General features: G+C 41.2%; 1 protein-coding gene across 1 annotated transcript in view; it reads right to left on the bottom strand.

Annotated features, from left to right (window-relative positions):
* Positions 1 to 17,916, bottom strand: part of LOC128830151 (disintegrin and metalloproteinase domain-containing protein 20-like) — a 191,173-nt gene that overhangs the window by 36,333 nt on the left and 136,924 nt on the right. Inside the window, exons 17-18 of the mRNA XM_054015910.1 lie at positions 14,428 to 14,505; positions 7,426 to 7,537 (exon numbers count right to left, since the gene is read on the bottom strand). Of these exons, the coding sequence (XP_053871885.1) occupies positions 7,426 to 7,537; positions 14,428 to 14,505 (190 nt within the window). The remainder of the gene's footprint in view (positions 1 to 7,425; positions 7,538 to 14,427; positions 14,506 to 17,916) is intronic.

Below are 17,916 nucleotides of genomic sequence, written 5' to 3'. Positions count from 1 at the left end.
GTGTAAGAAAGAAACTTCATAAAACTCTTAGGTCTATCTGAGTAAAATGCAAGAGCCTAACTAACATCTAACGTATGTAATGCAAACTCCACTTTATTATTATGAGGTTTCATGGGGAAAACAGTAAATTAACTATCTGATTGATATGAAATTCAGACATTCTTTTTGGTAGAAACATGGAATCAGGTCTAAGTACTACATTATCTATATGCAAAATTGTAAATGGTGGATTAGCCATGGGGGCTTGCAGTTCACTCACCCTTCTGGCTGATATTATAGCAATAATGAAGACTGCTTTAATAGATAAATAAAATAAAGAACTTTAGTGTGCTCAGCCAGGGAAGATGACAAAGCCAAGCATACCGCTTCAAGCAGACTGCAGATACCAAACTCTGGCAGAAGAATCTGAAGCACCAAATGATGCCCTGAAGGCTTTGCTATGTTCTGTTCTTCTGTCAGAATAGCATTAGTCATTCTTCTTTTATCCTCTGGCAAACCTAACAAAGAATGCCATTCTTTCCCACAGATGGAAATGGTAATGGGCCATCACTGCCTGTTAATTAGCCATTCTAATTACCAAAGAAAAGGACAAGAAATCCTCTCTCCCAACTGCATCAATCTTCCTGCCCACTCTATTCACAGGGGTAGAGTGAGCTTGGCCAGACCTAAATCTGTTTCTGGCAGCAGCCACCACCAGCAAATTTGGTACAGGATGGGTGAGAAAATAAGAAAAACCTTATTGAAGACCTGATACAATTCATCCACTTTTCTTGGAAACAGGCTGACAAGAAGCAGGAGTTGACCAAATTACTTTAGAAGCTTGCCAAAGATCATCCAAAATAGGGAATGACCTGTTTGTGGAGGTAGCTCCAAGGATGTCAAACACTGGATGGGTGATTTCCTGCACAGACACCGAAGGTGATTCCAAAGTGACTACTGTGTGATCCACATGTTCACGGAATTCCAAAATAGCCTCAGAAGGGGAGGATACTGAAGCCACACCCACATGCTGGTCAGGTGACAAATCAAAATCAGTATTCATTTGCTCCTGTTGAAAAAGAGGAGGTATCTCCTCATCTTGTTCTCAGAAAGAGTATCAGGCAATACTGTCTGAACTACCAGTGCATCTGGAAGAACTAGATCTGAGGACTGTTGAGCACCGGATCCTCAACACATGATACTTCACTTCTCCATCCTTCTCCCTCAAAAATTGTTGTGGTGGAACCCAATAGGGCCATGGAGTCTATGGCTGCCAGTGTCTCCAGTAGGTGGGATCTGGAAACATACCCATGGGAAGAGGAACAAATGGATAGGGTAACATAACCTAGGATTAAATGGGTCTCTTGATTCCTCCAATATCCTGCCCTCAGGACAGATCTAACCTTAGATGTGCTATGGATGTCATCAGAGAAAACATAGCAACTGGAGGATGAAGAGAAATAAAGGGTGAAAAAGATCTTCCCAGAGATCCGGTAGGAATCTTAGGAGGACACATAGAAGGATCTGGAGAAACCCTAATCATTTCCTCTACTCTTCTCCTCTTTTCAGGTGATGACAAAGCAGACCTTGGAACTGAAGAAGACGGTCTCTTCTCCTTTGTCAATGTTCTGTTGGTCAGATCTGAGGATCGCTCAGGTGGAGGAAGATGGACATCAGTCTCTACTGTTAATCTTCTCTTCGGCTCTGATGATGGTCCTGGAACTGGAGCAGAACATGAGATCAGTACCACAGGCCTGGAAAATAGTGGATCCAGAGAAACATTCAGCTACTTAAGCAGCAGTACTTAAAGTCTGGTCTGCCTGTTCTTGTGTGCACTGGGAGTGTTAGTTCAGCAAATGGAACACCCGGAGGGAGAGTGCTCTTCTTTCAGGCACTCAAGATAGCTCATGTGTTCTGATGCTTGAAAAACAGCAAGGCATGAAGCACATCTCTTAAAGCCCATGCTCTTTGTGACAGCTTGCACCCCACTCTGGGGTGCCACCTGATATATTTGGGTACCACTGAGCCCACCTGTTCCACCAACCTGTGCTCCCTCATCCAGTCCTGCTGAGTCAGGCTCTCAAGCCTCCTCCAGCACACACAGAGAGTTAGGGACATACCCAGCCACAGAAAGACACAGACACTGAAGTGCACACCCCCTCTGGGGTGTAAATCCAAAATTGTATTGTCTTGTGCTACCCAGAAATCTGTGCAGCTTAAGCTCATGAAAATCCCCCCTCCCTCAATGTGGAGGAAGATATGCACAGCTTTTTGCCCTCCCTCCCACCAGTTATGAATTGCACAAACTGTTTTAAAGAAAACAAAAGTTTACTAACTACAAAGGATAGATTTTAAGTGATCATAGGGGTTAGCAAACAGATCAAAGCAGATTACTGAGCAAATAAAACAAACATGCAAATTAAGATCAATACACTAAAGAAACTGGTTACAAGTAATAATTTCTCACCCTAAATGTTGTTCTAGGCATTTCTTTCACAGGCCAAACACCTTTACCGGCCCAAGCTCAACTCTTCTCCCCTCCTCAGTCCTTGTTTCTTAGATCTTCTCAGCTGTCATCCTGGGGCAGGCTCAGTGGTACCCCAGTATATCAGGTGGCATCCCAGAGAGGGAGCTGCCCATCACATTCTTCTTCTATGGTTCTGCCATAACACAAGGAACTGACTGTACAGAGTAAATTACACTGTCTCTTTTATCCTATACCTAAAACTACTGTATACTAAAAACTACACTAAGAACAACAGCTATAAACTAAACCAGGCACTATAAATGGAGAAAACCCTGGATCCAAAGGACAGGAACAGTTCACTTCTGTCTGGTAGCTGGAAGGGACTGAGGTGGTAGAGAGCACAGTGCCCTCTCATATAGTCTTCTGCTCAGAACTTTTAGGGACACCAATGGGAGGGGAAGGAGTGGAGACACGTGTGCTCTATCAGGCACTGCTTGGAGAAGGTTCTACTCTTGGGTGCTGAGAGAGTACCCGTAAGTGGGGATGTGCAGAACACTCAAACAACAACTAATTAATTCCCCAATTAATAGCAATCTGAAAATGCTTAGCAATTTCCTTACTAAACCCAGAAATACATGATCCACCTCTCCAAAGACAGCAAAAAAGAAGCAACAATGTCTTTGTAAATGGCTATTTAAATTTAAAGACACTTTAAGAATTAGTTAAGTTTAAAAAGACTATTTGAAAACTGAAAAATGTTTATATAGAAAGTAAGAGTGTTTGGACTTATTTGAAAGAGAATATAAAGTCCTATTAAACCCTGATGAAACTCAGATATCTCAGAAAATGGACTGAATACAATAGAGGTATAACTCTAACTTTAAACAGTGTTCAGAGAAATTCCCACCACAAAGAGAAAGACAGTATAATTATCAAGTTCAGGAAAGATAATAATCCTACTGCACAGGTAGTAGCAGATCACCGTTCACTAGCTGAAACTGTTCCCAAGACCAAACCATGAAGGTGTTGAGCTAATGAAAGGATGACAACCAAAAATTTTGAATCCAGGCAAGTCTGAAAGGGGTGTTTTCATCCTTCCATGAAGTTACAGAAAGAAAAGGATGTAAAAACCCTCTGAATTAAGCAAACTCTTTCTGCTCCTATCCTCAACTTTACAGCATTGACTATAGCCTCTCATCTCTGCTTAGCTTGTCTCTACAAGCAAGCCAGCTAAGGAGAAAACAGTCAAAGAGCAGCATCAAGAAGAAGCAACCTTCCAGTTCAGATGACAACATCATCAAGATTTCAACATGTATGGTGAAATGAAGTTGTAAAGCCCTGTCAAGGGACTGCATTTCATGTTTTCTTGTAATGGTTTTAATGGTACCAAAATGCTACTAGACAGACACGATGGGTGAGGTAATATCTGTTATTGGACCAACTTCTGTGGGTGAAAGAGAGAAACTTTTGAGCTAAGCAGAACACTTCTTCAGGTCTGGGAAAAGTAGTACTTGGGGGTCACACTAAATACAAGGTGGAACAAATTGTTTAGCATAAGTAGTGAGCACAAATTCTAAGGGACCATTCAAGGTGAAGAAGCCCACTTGTCTCTGTCACCAACAGAAATTGGTCCAATAAAAGATACTACTTTACCACTTTCTCTCTCTAATATCCTGGGACCAATATGGCTACAACACTGCAAACATTGAAATACTATTGTCATTTAAGATATAACAGCTTCTTCTGTTAAACCAAATTATTTAGCCTATTGTTATGTTGCATGATTGAAATATGACCATCTATATCATTGATATTGCCACCATTAGACAATTGCAACAAATCTTGTACAAAGCATGGCATGTAAGGTGTCAATGGAAAAGATATGATTTGCTAAGTATGATTATCCTGTTTATATGCATGTATCATTTTTGTATATGGAGCTATGAATATTGACTATACACTGTTATCTTACATATGTGCTGTATTCCTGGGTAACACCCACAAGAGAAGATGTATATCAAGGCTAGACAGCTTTGAGTTGGCCCATTACAGACAGTTAGCTCTCACAATAGACCATAGAAGAAGCTCATTCTGCCCACACAGTTCTTCTGACCAACCCCTCAGCCTCCAAGGGGCCAATGGCTACCCTCTGTGAGTCATCAAGCCATATAAGGACATGTGATATGCTCATGTGACCCTGGACTCCATCTTGTGCCAGTAACTTTCCACAAACTGGGTTGTGAGCTTTGTTTGAAACATAAAATTTCCAGGCATATGGCAAAGCATATAAAAGACCTCTGTGATGACTCCATTTTGTCTCTTTCCTGCTCTATTCTCTGGATTTACAACTAAAAGGAGCATATTGAACTATGGACTGAGGACCTTCCAATCTTTTGAAAGTTACCAGAAAGACTTTACAAGCCAGCAGTCTATAACATCACTTGCTACAAACCTGATATAACAACATTATGATTATTTTATGTATATGATCTACTAACCCTGTAACTCTTTTTTATTAATAAACCTTTAGATTTAGTTACTAAAGGATTGGTAGCAGAGTGATTATTGGAATATTCACCTGGCTAAGTGGCTGAACTCTTGGGATTAGAAGGACCCTAAATGTGATGAAATTGGTTTTCAGTAATCACTCATCATACAGCGCAGTGTCTGTGTGGTGAGATGAACGCTAAAATGCCTAAGGAGACTGTATTTTGACTTCTTGTTAACCAATTTGGTGAGACAGAAATTTACTTTGGTCACTGGGTTAGTATGTCTAATAATAGAATAACCACCAGCTTAGGGTGATTCTGCCCTATTTCTCAGCTGTTTGTTCTGAATCTGATATTCTCTGCTGTGACCCATTGAGGCACAGTGACACCAATGTATTCCTGAACAGAAGACATAAATTAACATTGGTAAACAAAGAGAAATAGTGGGATTTAATTTGGATTTAAGGTTTCATTGATTTGCCTCTTTCAATGAAGCTCATTGAATGACTTCTTTTGAGTAACTGATTGAAATAGTTTTTTTTATTTCATAGGACGTAGTTAAGATTACTCACTTTTGTCCATTTATAACCTGTTATGTTATCCGTGATAACTCAAAATGGGCTCACCTGCCCTTAAACAGAAGTATTTTGCCCATCTATAAATGGTTTTATTATCTATGATACACTAAGACAAGGCTCACTACCAATTTTGGGGAACAAGGTACTTTGGCCCCCTTCCAAGGGTAGACCAACTCTGAAAAGGTGTAATCTCTGTCAAAAGCTCTCCATAGAGAGACATATGGACAAGATTGTAACTGAAGTAACCATTGTTTATTGTTTGTGTTCTGTTTTGGTTTTAATTTTTCCCCTTTCCTTAACAATAGTCACAGTTAATAATTATGATTATTTTGCTTGTCTTTAGTTGTGGTATCTGCTAAGGCCTGGCAAAGAACCTCATACGCCTAAACAATGGGAGTCATGTCCCTGCACTGGCATTAAGAGAGACATTTATTATGATTTGGCCTATTATTTTGTATTACTCAAGACTATGAAATTTTAGTCATTTTAAAGATTAAATTACTTGGTGCTCAGCAACTTGGAACAGTCCTTTCTACCCCACATGCACCCCAGAAATGGACTATATGTGGACAATCACTGGAAGAATTGGGGAGATATGGGAATTCAGTGAGTTTATAAAAGCTGGAAAGTAATAACCAGTTAATGGTAAAATGGAGAAATTCTACATAAGGAAGAAGAAAAATTCAAGGGGTTTGGGTAGGAACCCCCTGGAAGGTAGGCAGGAAAAAAGTGCATCACCTTCTTCACACTATTCTTTTGCCTCTGACGTCTATTTAGGGCCAGATTTTGATACACTCATTCATTATGAATAGTACCTTATCTCCACAAGACCCCACTGATCCATTTGTAAAGTAAGGTGTTACTTGTGTAGCCCAAGGGGCTAGCTTTAGCATTTATTTTATTTGGCAGTAATGCAAGGAACCTACAGGCCTGTAACCTATAGGATAAATGGCCTAACAGTCACCCCTAAGTTTTGGAGAACTAGAAATAGTGTGTGTAAGGGGGGATTTTGGCCATAACGACACCAGCCAACGACAGGAACATGAGCTAACACTGGCTTTTGGATAGAACATCTGCAGATATCTGACCACAAGAGTGCCATAGCAACGAACTGATGTATATGATAAGAAGTTGAGATCATTACTATACTAACCAATAGGAGAAGGGCACCTTAACACTAGTAGGGTGAAGGAATAGAAATAAAGAAGAGGGGAGAAACCCCTATTGAATATGCATTAGATGTAGTGGCATCAGTGTAATATATTATAAAAGTTCCATTCAAGCCTGTGTGTGGGAGAAGAGAGAGGTGTAGCCCTTGGGAGGTGCCAGGATGATGGCCATTGGAGGTAATGAGGACGATGATGGTGAAGGGAAAAATAATGGTTAACATTTTCAGGTTGTTCTGCCAGGGATGGTGTGAGTATATGGATGTTCAGATGTACATTCTGTATTATCTCTATCCACTTTACTGGGTTCAAGTGTTTGTGACTTTGCTAAATGTATTAATAAACTATTGTAGAAGGGTTCCTACAGTGTGAGTGTTGCAACTGTGCACATCGGAGCTCACAGCTATAGAGTAATTTTAATAATACTAGGCCTGATCTTGGAACAAAAACTTGTCAAATCTCAGAGTGATAACTGAGAATTCTTAAGTAATCAATATAATTAATACATAATCTATGGATCGGGCTACACTTGGTATGAGTAAGGATATCAGAATCAGGCCTTTTGAATGTTATATAAGTAATGACTTCCAGCTCCTTTCAAGGGCTGCTCCAACTGATCACATTGCTGTAGCATAGCCTGGACGTGACAGCTGCATGGACCACATTAGAATACAGGTTATAGGTTCCTGGCTTTAGACTAAAAAACAGGCTAAAATATAAAGGTCTTAGTTTTTCACAGCACTTACTACTGGCAGTCGGAGGGGGTCCACTGTCAACACTTCCTCCAAAGCCTTTTAATTTACAATCTGGAGGGGCCCAACCAAAATCACAATGGCAGTTTTTCTTACTGTTGCACAGCTGAAATAGAATAAGGGTATAAATAACATGAACCAAATGAGCAATTTGATGAAAATACGGCCTTTCTGAGCTCTTAATACAGTCTAACTGCCCTGTACTCTATGGCATCATACTAAAATAAAAAACAGAATGGTAGTTTCTTAGCTGATACTTTAAGTTTCTCCAACTCCCTTGATAGGAGCACCAAGATAACTAGTTATCCAGAGTCTCCATTTTTGGTGGGAGGAGTCAATATACTGACTTTGGTTTATTAGTGTGCAATCTTATCATCTAGTGACTGACCAAAAGATCTAAAAATGGAACCAATTTCTCTAACCACTTAAATCAGTTCTCCTTTAGTTTACATTCTATAGGGCTATATTTTGGAGCTGAAAGACAAAATGTAATGGAATCACTGCATACCCACTCTGGTAGGTATCACCAAGCTTTTGAAAATAGAGTACATGATAGAGCAAACTTCTCTTCAGATGAGAAAATCCAATGTTTAGAATTATTAATTTATTATAAAAGACATTTTAATGTTATTGAAACCCTTAGTGAAATCACGTGTCAAGCCTCAAGAGGCAAGATAGGGAGCAAGAAAGCAACAGCAGATTCCATATGGCAGAGTTGGTTTCTTCCTTCTCTCTGGCCTGTACTATAAAAAGTAGAGATCTGGACATTCTTATCCTGGAGGAGTATGTTTTACCCTCAGAGCCAGGGGAAGCTGGTTGTATTAACCTGTAAGCCTTGAACACCATTTTCAGCCATGCAAATGCTATTGTTTCTATTTTTGCACTACACCATGTGGTGCTAGGAATGCAATTTGAAAAGCAGGTGTTGGCTCATTGGCTGACGTAAAGTAGAGAAGGACTCAATGGATTATAAAACAGGTTTTCTACTTCTAGGAGTAAATTGACGTCAGGACACAGTGCTCATTATTATAATTTAACATTTACTTTGCAGTATTGCCTAAAGGACAGAGGAAGGGTGGGCTCCCATTGTGTTAATTTATGCACAAATATGTGATAAATGACAGTTTCTGCCAAAAAAGCATGGTTAGAAGTTGGTTCAGCTCAGGTTAATGCTCAGTAGTACAGTGTCCTCAGGCAGGAGCGGCACCGGGGTTTTTGGTGCCCTAGGCAGGGGTCCTTCTGCGCTCCCAGTCATTGTTGGCAATTCTGCAGCACGGGGGTCCTTCCGTGCTCCCGGTCTTCGGGGCACTTCGGCGGCGGGTCCCGGAGCAAGTGCCACCCCCCAAAATCCCGGTGCCCTAGGCAACCGCCTAGGTCGCCTAAATGGAAGCCCCGGCCCTGTCAGGCCAGAAATCAGCCAGATGGTTTTTATACTGTAGAACTAGGTTTTAAGAAACATTCTTAGTAAATATTTTTTGTTACTAGAATTTCATGCACCACATTTATTTTTTCTAAGGTTTCTCAATTAAAATCTCTCCATTCCCTTTAATCAGGACAGCTGAATAATCTGGGCCCTCTTTTCTTCAGGGTGTTAAAGAAGAGAGTGATTGTCCCATTTTCAGGCTCCAATCCACACACAAAATCCTCTCCCCTCCATTTGGGCAGAAGCCGTGCTTCTTCCCAGGAGCACCTGCTTCCTACTGAACCCCTTAATCTCTTATGGCTGCCTCTGTCAGTACCATTCAGCCAGCTAATGTGCGGCAGCCCTCACATCTTCTTCTCTAGCCTGGTACTTAAGGTGATCTTTACAGGCTGGGCTCTTACACTCAGCCCACTGAAGAGTTTAACTGCCTCACAGTGCAGCTAAGACTAGGGCATGTACATCTTGGGCTTCTCGTTCCAGCTTCCCATTTGTGTGTGTTTGATTTAAATAGTAATTGCATCTGTGATCTGCATAGATCACCTTACAGACGGGCATCTGACTGCTAGACACCAACTCCTGAGAATGTCGGCTGCTCAGGCTGAACATTGTCTAACTGGTTGGTGGGTAAGTAATGGACTGACTGTCTCACGTTGCTTTTTTAATGAGCTTCACAGTTCCTTTAGTAGCTACTACAGGAGCTCTCCTTTATCACAAGCTGTAGAGACTTAGATTTTTTTGGAGCCAGAGGATCAGGGTTCTAGTCCCAGCTCTCCAAGCCTTATAGTTATGTCTAGTAAGTATCCTATCTAGTCTGTGTTACGCTGGGACTTTGGACAGTTTACCAGGAATCCCAGTGACTCCACTGCCATTGAGGTGATATTTAAAACTTTGCTGCAGTGATACACATAGATATCGCATTTCACTGGAATTTGAGGGCAAGTTAAGTCATGCTGTTTCTCAGTTATTTCAAATCTTTTTGGACTGAATGACAATGTTCATCTCTTCCTGATTCCTCCCATTAATTTTGGTGTGTAAGCTAAGCTACTACCTACAAATAACAGCCCTTCATCCTGCAGAGCAAATTTCTCCTTTAAAGTTAGCACAGAATAGACTTAGGCTATGTCTACACTATGGACCTTACAGCTGTACCATTTCAACTGTGCCAATGTAAGGTGTCCCGTGTAGCTGCTCTTTGCCAGCAGGAGAGAGCTCTTCTGCCAGCATAATTAAACCACCCCTATGAGCGGCATTAGCTATGTCAGCAGGAGAGGACTTTAGTTAACCGATATTTGCAAGCCTCACACCCCTCTGTGAGGAATATGGGTTTTACTGTATCCATTAGTAAACCAAGGAATCCCAGGGGATAAAGATGGTTGAAAATGTTTTTTGTTTTTTTTAATCACTTTCTGTGGTCCTGGAGATTATGATCTTTGCTGTCAGATGGAGACATCAGCTCAATTTTTGGCTGAGCAAAGTGAAGTGGTCCTACACTCAACTACACAGTATTTCTCTTCCTTCCTCTCTCTGTGTGTGCAGCCTCCCCAAAGTCTGTTCCATGGTTGTTGTTGGGGAAACAGATCCTTGGGGGGAAGGGGGAGAAGAAAGAGCACCTGCCACAGGTGGAGTGGGGGGCGGGAAGGCACAGCATGGAGGGTAATACAGAGTCCCTGGTATGAGGATTGGAAGGTGGCGCATAGGGAGCTTATAGAGAGAAATGGAGGATTTGAACCAGTGGATTCTTGCTTGGACCAGGGGGTTTGCCAGATAATCATTAACGTACTAATACCACTGGTCTACAATTTTTGAGAAGTCGTCTGCTTCAGAGATAAAATGTACTATTTATTATGTATTTTGATGTGCTGAATTCAAATATGACAATTAAAACAACTGATTAGCTACTGTTTCTAAGATATTTAAGTCTTTACATTTTATGTCTATGTATATTGTGTAGATAGTAGAGTTTTAATAATAAATTGTAAACCTAGGTCTTTTCATGTGTTTATGGTTGCTTTACATGATAATATTTCACCTGTCCTGTTTATGTAACACTTTAAAAATCAGCAAAATGGTTATATAAATAAAATTTATTATGAAACAAAAGGCAAAAAACTATTATGTACATAGTTTAGTCCTATTCAGTGTCTACTCGGCACTTCTTGGCTTGTCTCTTGTATTCATTAAATGGAGCATCTCTTGTCACTGTCCAGCAATAGTCTGCAAGCATTGATGGGCTCCATTTGCCCTGATAGCGTTTCTCCATTGTTGCAATGTCCTGGTGAAATCGCTCGCCGTGCTTGTCACTCACTGCATCTTTAGTGACATGTTGCAACCAAGGCTTTTGTATGCCTTGAGGAGGTTTTCTACCAACAACCTGTAGTTGTCTGCCTTGTTGTTTCCAAGAAAATTTATTGCCACTAACTGGAAGGCTTTCCATGCCGTCTTTTCCTTGCCACGCAGTGCATGGTCAAATGCATCATCTTGAAGAAGTTCATGAATCTGAGGACCAAAAAAGACACCTTCCTTTATCTTAGCTTCACTTAACCTTGGAAATTTTCCACGGAGGTACTTGAAAGCTGCTTGTGTTTTGTCAATGGCCTTGACAAAGTTCTTCATCAGACCCAGCTTGATGTGTAAGGGTGGTAACAAAATCTTCCTTGATTCAAGAAGTGGTGGATGCTGAACACTTTTCCTCTCAGGCTCCAATGACTGTCGGAGTGGCCAATCTTTCTTGATGTAATCGGAATCTCTTGCACGACTATCCTATTCACAGAGAAAACAGCAGTACTTTGTGTATCCAGTCTGCAGACCAAGCAAGAGAGCAACAACCTTCAAATTGCCACAAAGCTGCCACTGATGTTGCTCATAGTTTATGCACCTCAAAAGTTGTTTCATGTTGTCATAGGTTTCCTTCATATGGACTGCATGACCAACTGGAATTGATGGCAAAACATTGCCATTATGCAGTAAAACAGCTTTAAGACTCGTCTTCGATGAATCAATGAACAGTCTCCACTCATCTGGATCGTGAACAATGTTGAGGGCTGCAATCACACCATCGATGTTGTTGCAGGCTACAAGATCACCTTCCATGCAGAAGAATGGGATAAGATCCTTTTGATGGTCACGGAGCATGGAAACCCTAACATCACCTGCCAGGAGATTCCACTGCTGTAGTCTGGAGCCCAACAGCTCCTCCTTACTCTTGGGTAGTTCCAAATCCCTGACAAGGTCATTCAGTTCACCTTGTTTTATGAGGTGTGGTTCAGAGGAGGAGGATGGGAGAAAATGTGGGTCCTGTGACATTGATGGTTCAGGACCAGAAGTTTCATCCTCCTCTTCCTCATCTGACTCAAGTGAGAATGATTCTGGTGCATCAGGAACCGGCAGTCCTTCTCCATGGGGAACTGGGCATATAGCTGATGGAATGTTTGGATAATGCACAGTCCACTTTTTCTTCTTTGATACACCTTTCCCAACTGGAGGCACCATGCAGAAGTAACAATTGCTGGTATGATCTGTTGGCTCTCTCCAAATCATTGGCACTGCAAAAGGCATAGATTGCCTTTTCCTGTTAAACCATTGGCGAAGATTTGTTGCACAAGTGTTGCAGCATATGTGTGGGGCCCACCTCTTGTCCTGATCTCCAATTTTGCAGCCAAAATAAAGGTGATAGGCTTTCTTAACCATAATGGTTATACTGCGCTTTTGTGATGCAAAAGTCACTTCACCACAAACATAGCAGAAGTTATCTGCACTGTTCACACAAGTACGAGGCATCTCTGCTCACTTTGGCTAAACAGAAATGTGTCCCTTTGCAAAATCAAACACTGACAAATAAGAGAGCACGACACTGTACGATTTCTAGAGCTAATATAGGGCAATTTGTTCAGCAGAGTGATGTAAGCTTTGTTATGATTGCATCATCCATGACTTCTAGGAATAACATGATGCAATTCATATCATGTATGACACAATACCAGCTTCAGATTGCATCATTCATTGTTTTGCCTAAAAAGCAAGTACTGTCCAAACCCAGTCACAGATTTATTCATAGATCCAGTCAAAGATGTATTTTAGTCATTTCTGGTTTAAAGTGAGATCCCTTCCCTTTATAACTCACTTATCCTCCGCCATTCCCAAGTCAAGGGTCGTATATACTGACCCAATAGCATATCTTGAAAACTAGAGCCAATCAACAATTTTAAGCATCATTTTCGTTCTCAGTGATCCAGAATTAGTAAAGTTTGACTACATTTATTTCAGAAGCATTTTGGGCGTAGAGCAGTGTACTTAAAAAGGGGTGTATGATTATTTAGTTTTTCCCCATCAGTTTTTCTTTCTTCTCGTGACAGTTTCTGGAGCTCTTTTCCCTAGGTACTTGTAGGAATATAGACTTGGTGAACTACAGTTTTAAATTGAATTTGAATGTTAGTGCAAGTGACAGGCCCAAAGCTTGTGACCAAACACAATGAGAAGAAAAGAGGCTGAAATGAGAAGAAAGGACGTTCATGTTAAATTTGCAGTGACCCTGGAAATAACAGTATTATCTTATTTAAGGTTTCGGTTCAGATGCAGTAAATAATTCTTTAAAAATAAAGAAAACATCATTAATTGGGTACCAGGTACAGTAAATTATTGATTACATATACTGATTTATTATAAAGAACTGCTTAATACAGGAGCTGGGAAGGTATCACCCAAGTCTGATCCTATTGTGCATATTTGTGCACGGTTTATAACTATATCATTGATAAAATATAAATGTGTATATGCTGGTATTTGTGTTTTGAATGTAATCAAACACCAACTGGCCTTTAGACTAATAAAGGAATACTTGAGTAGAAGCTAAGTTATGGTGAACATTAGTAAATGTATTAGGAAAATTATTTCCAAAAGTACTGCTTCAGCATCTCAGTCTTCTATAGTGTCATCACACCTTTCTCTCCTTCCTTAGAATGAATTGTATCTAGCTTATGTAGGTCTAAAACTCTCTCATACCCATCAGGCTCTGAGAGGACTTCTTAACTGGAGACAGCTGCTTGGGGTTTTTTTCCCCCCTTCCCCTCTGCAGCAGTTCACTCTCTAAAAACGGGATGCAAGATAGTGCGAGCACTGAGCTTGCTTCTGGAAGCAATGAAGTGTGCAACCCTCTACAATTTCTAAATCCTATCATGTATTATGCTCCACTTAGGGCTATTGTTGAAGACTCCAAGAAACTTTAATCTTGTGCTATGAGAATGTAACACACAAGTTTCTTGTTCTGCACTGACTCCCCAGCTGACTGTCAGTGCAACATATAGAAATAATTTATTGGCAATTAAATCCCAAATGGCATGAGATCTGGCTATTTTGCAGATCTGACTGTATCATGTGTCATATGTGGCTTTACATCAGATGGTGTATAGTTGATAAGATTCCTTCTCAAAATACTTTAATTACTACTTTTTAAGATCTTGTCTAACTAAAATAATCTTATTAAGTCTAATGTGAAGCATCACTTGTAAGAGACTAAGTTCAGTGCTCTACGTATTATACTCTGAAAATCTGAGGATGTTAAAATCTTTCCTACTTACCCCTCTGTTACTGCATTTTGTGTAATTACAATCGTAATCCAGAATTTTTACATTGACACATGTCCTGTTTATACATATCTGTAAAAGTTCACAAATAAATATAAATTAGATAATAGGATGACATTAGGAAAGCCTGTATTCTGACTGGTTATTCAATGTGGAAACCACGGTACAAGTCGAAAAGAAAGGTTAATAGTAAATAACTGTTTTTTCAAAATTTCTTAGCACAGAGTCACACTCTCGAGAGTGTGTATGACCTTGGCACCACAGTCAAAACCCTCTGGAAAGCAGGAAGCATTAAGGTCATGTATGTGCTCATTTGCAGAAGAGAGTTACTTCCACTTCTTCAGAATCCATATCAGAGACTCTGAAGAAGTGGGGAGGGTGAATCTATTTGGACAATCTAATGCAAATAGCATTTCTCCTTTAAGTATTTTTAGTGTAAAGCCTTGCACTATTGCTTTTTTGAAATAGGTATCAGCTGCCAGTCAAGAGAGCAATGCTGGATGAAGGTAGGAATTAAGTTTTAAGGAGCAGCTATAGGTGGTAACAGCTAAAAGTCATCCATAGCCTTTTGACTACTGCAATATCCTTTTTTCTAGTGTCTCCACATTGCTCCCCATACATTGAAAATTATCATCGTAGCTCATTTTTCTCCCCCTCCTTTGTATTCCTCTACTGCCTCCCCCTTTATTCATTGCATTGCATTTACATTTCTTATCTTCACCTGTTACCTTGTCACCTGGTCAGATTTAATCATTTTGGCCATATTTTCAGGATTACTCAAGAGACAACTAGCCTGTCATTTATAACCTGTGCCTTTTGCAGGATTAAGGAGAATACCTGCTGGGGAGATTCCCAATGAGCAGCTGCACAAAAGAGAATCTCTTGACTATCAAATGGACATTTAGGATTAAGATTTGTGCTTTATAAATCAATCCATAGTTGAAGATCATATGGGGAGGTGAAAGCAAGGAGGTGAGTAGCTACTGGGTCAGATGGGACATCATCCTGAAATTCCTAGAAGATGAGGGGAAAAGAGGTAGGTCCTACTTCAAACTACAGATTTTCTTTGATGTTCTTTGATTGAAAAGATTCTTTGATTGAAAAGTTACCAGCGCCGGAGTTAAAGAAACTGTACAGAAGGAGAGATCACTCATCTTGTGCAGTAACTGCAGTTCTTCAAGAGTTGCATCCCTATGGGTACTCCATTTCAGTTGTGCATGCACCTCATGTGCCTTTGATTGGAGACATTCAGTAGCTATACCCATTCGGCACATTCATGTGCTCCAGACATCCTCATGCCCGGTACCAAGAATACATTGAGCTGTGCTGGGGAACTGCCCTCAGTTCCTTCTCTACCATGAAGGCCCACAAGATGAAACTCAGAAGCACAGGTGAAGGAGGGAAGGTAACAGAGCTTTGGATTTGAGTCCTATACTGAAGACACAACTTCATTTGCCAATTACAGCATGTGATCTGGTTGCGTGAAGCAACGCATAGTGTTGGCTGCCGCTCCACACATTTCAGCCACTAGAACATCTTTCAGTAATGCTCTAGATAGAGACTGGGATCTTGCAGAATGGGCTAGCACCTCAGAAGAGATCCACCTTGAGAAACTTTTAATGGAGACTGTGGATTCCCTGGATCTGTCCATAAATGAAACAAACAGTCTGGGAAACTTTCAAAAGGGTTTAGTTTTTTCCAGACAGAAGGTTAATGCCCTTCTGACATCCAAAGCATGGAGAACAATTCCCTCCCTGGTCTGGTATGGTTTCAGGAAGGAGACTGGAAGCTGAATAATCTGGTCAATATGGAATTCAGAAGATACCTTTGGGAGAAACTTAGAACATGGTCGTAATGAAACTTTATTCCTGAAGAATACTGTAATGGGAGAGACTAAATTAAAGCCCCACTGTGACAGGTTCCCTATGTACTCGCGGCACCTCCTGCTGGTCGCTCTCAGCTGCACCCTCCTCTTCTCTCTGTAGGCAGCCTCTCTTGCTCTCATTGCTGCCACTTCCAGTCCATGGCTTGGCACTCTCGCCAAGTTACCAAGTCCCTCTCCTTCTGGGGAAATCAAAGTCTTTCCAGGCCAGCTGTCTGGCAGGCATCTCCTGGGTCCCGAGTCACTACCCAGTGTCTGGTACGGAAACACAGGCCCACCCTCCACATTGGGTTCCAGCCCAGAGACCCTATTATATATAGCCTAGGCCTGCCTGTCTGTGACCTTGCTGCTTTTTCTCCAAGCTTTTTCCTACCTAATTGGCTCCCCCGCTCTCTGGGTTCGCCATCTTCCCTATTACCTCCTCTCAGGAAGTCTGAGCAGCTTGCCTTCCTGCAGCCACAAACACTCCTTCCTTCCATGGAGTGACTGCCCTTCCCTAGTTGCCATGCCCCTCTCCAGCAATCTAGCTTTCTACAGGCCCCACATGTCCTATCCAGGTGAGCCTGTTCCTCATCAATTAAATCTCTGCCTTGCAGCCTAATTAGTAGCTTAGAACCATCTGGTCCCACCCAGCTCTCGATGGGCCAATGTGGGGTGCATGCCCGATAACACCCCTAGTTCCCCAACTCTTCATGCAGAAGTGATACCACCCGGAAAGCCATCTTCCAGGTGATGGATCAAAGGGGGGGTCCATGTGACAAATAAGGTCCAAGTGTAGATCACATAAAAGGGAGGGCTCTCTAATTGGTGGAGAAATGGTTCATCAGCCCCTTAATTAATCTTGCTGTTAGGGGGGTGAGGAAACACTGAGAATCCCTCAACAGAGGAATGAAAGTCAGTTATTGCTACCAAGTGAATCTTGACACAACTCATGGAGAATCTTGACTTTTTCAATTCCAAAGACTAATCATAGAGGAAAAGTGTTAACAGGGTAAAACTATCACTGGATAAACCTGTGGTGAAATCTCTTCCATTTCTGAAGCTAAGTGTTTTGTGTGGACATCTTCATACTGTTTAACACTACTTGTTTTACCTCTGCAGAACGGGAAGCCTCTATCTCCAAGAACCATTGAATAACCAAGCTCTGAGATGAAGAATTCCCAGATTGGATTGAAGAGTCCAAATGGGGTCCTAAGACAACAGGTGGGGAATGGACAAAAAAGACAACACTAAGAAAGAGGCAAGGTGAATCACCTAAGGGTACCAGACTTGTCTTAGACACCCTTGGACAACAAAATGGCCCTGGCATAGTCATATTTGACCATCTTAAACACTCTCAAAATCAACAGTAGTGCAGGATATGCATCGAGAAGGCCCTTCATCCAAGGAATGAGCAACACATCCCCCAATGAGTGAGGACCCCTCCCTCCTCCCAAGAAGAATGTATTGCACTTCCTGTTGGTGGCTGTGGCAAAAAGGTCCATCTTTAAAAACCCTAAGGTCACAAAAATGTAAATCCAGCTCCCATTCATAATCCTGGAATAAGTGCCTGGTGATATTGTTGGTCATGGTGTTTTGTGAATCAAAAAACCCAACAACCC

Source organism: Malaclemys terrapin, chromosome 1, assembly GCF_027887155.1.
Source record: "Malaclemys terrapin pileata isolate rMalTer1 chromosome 1, rMalTer1.hap1, whole genome shotgun sequence".
Classification (NCBI taxonomy): Eukaryota; Metazoa; Chordata; order Testudines; family Emydidae; genus Malaclemys; species Malaclemys terrapin.
This window is presented reverse-complemented; position numbering and strand designations above follow the sequence as displayed.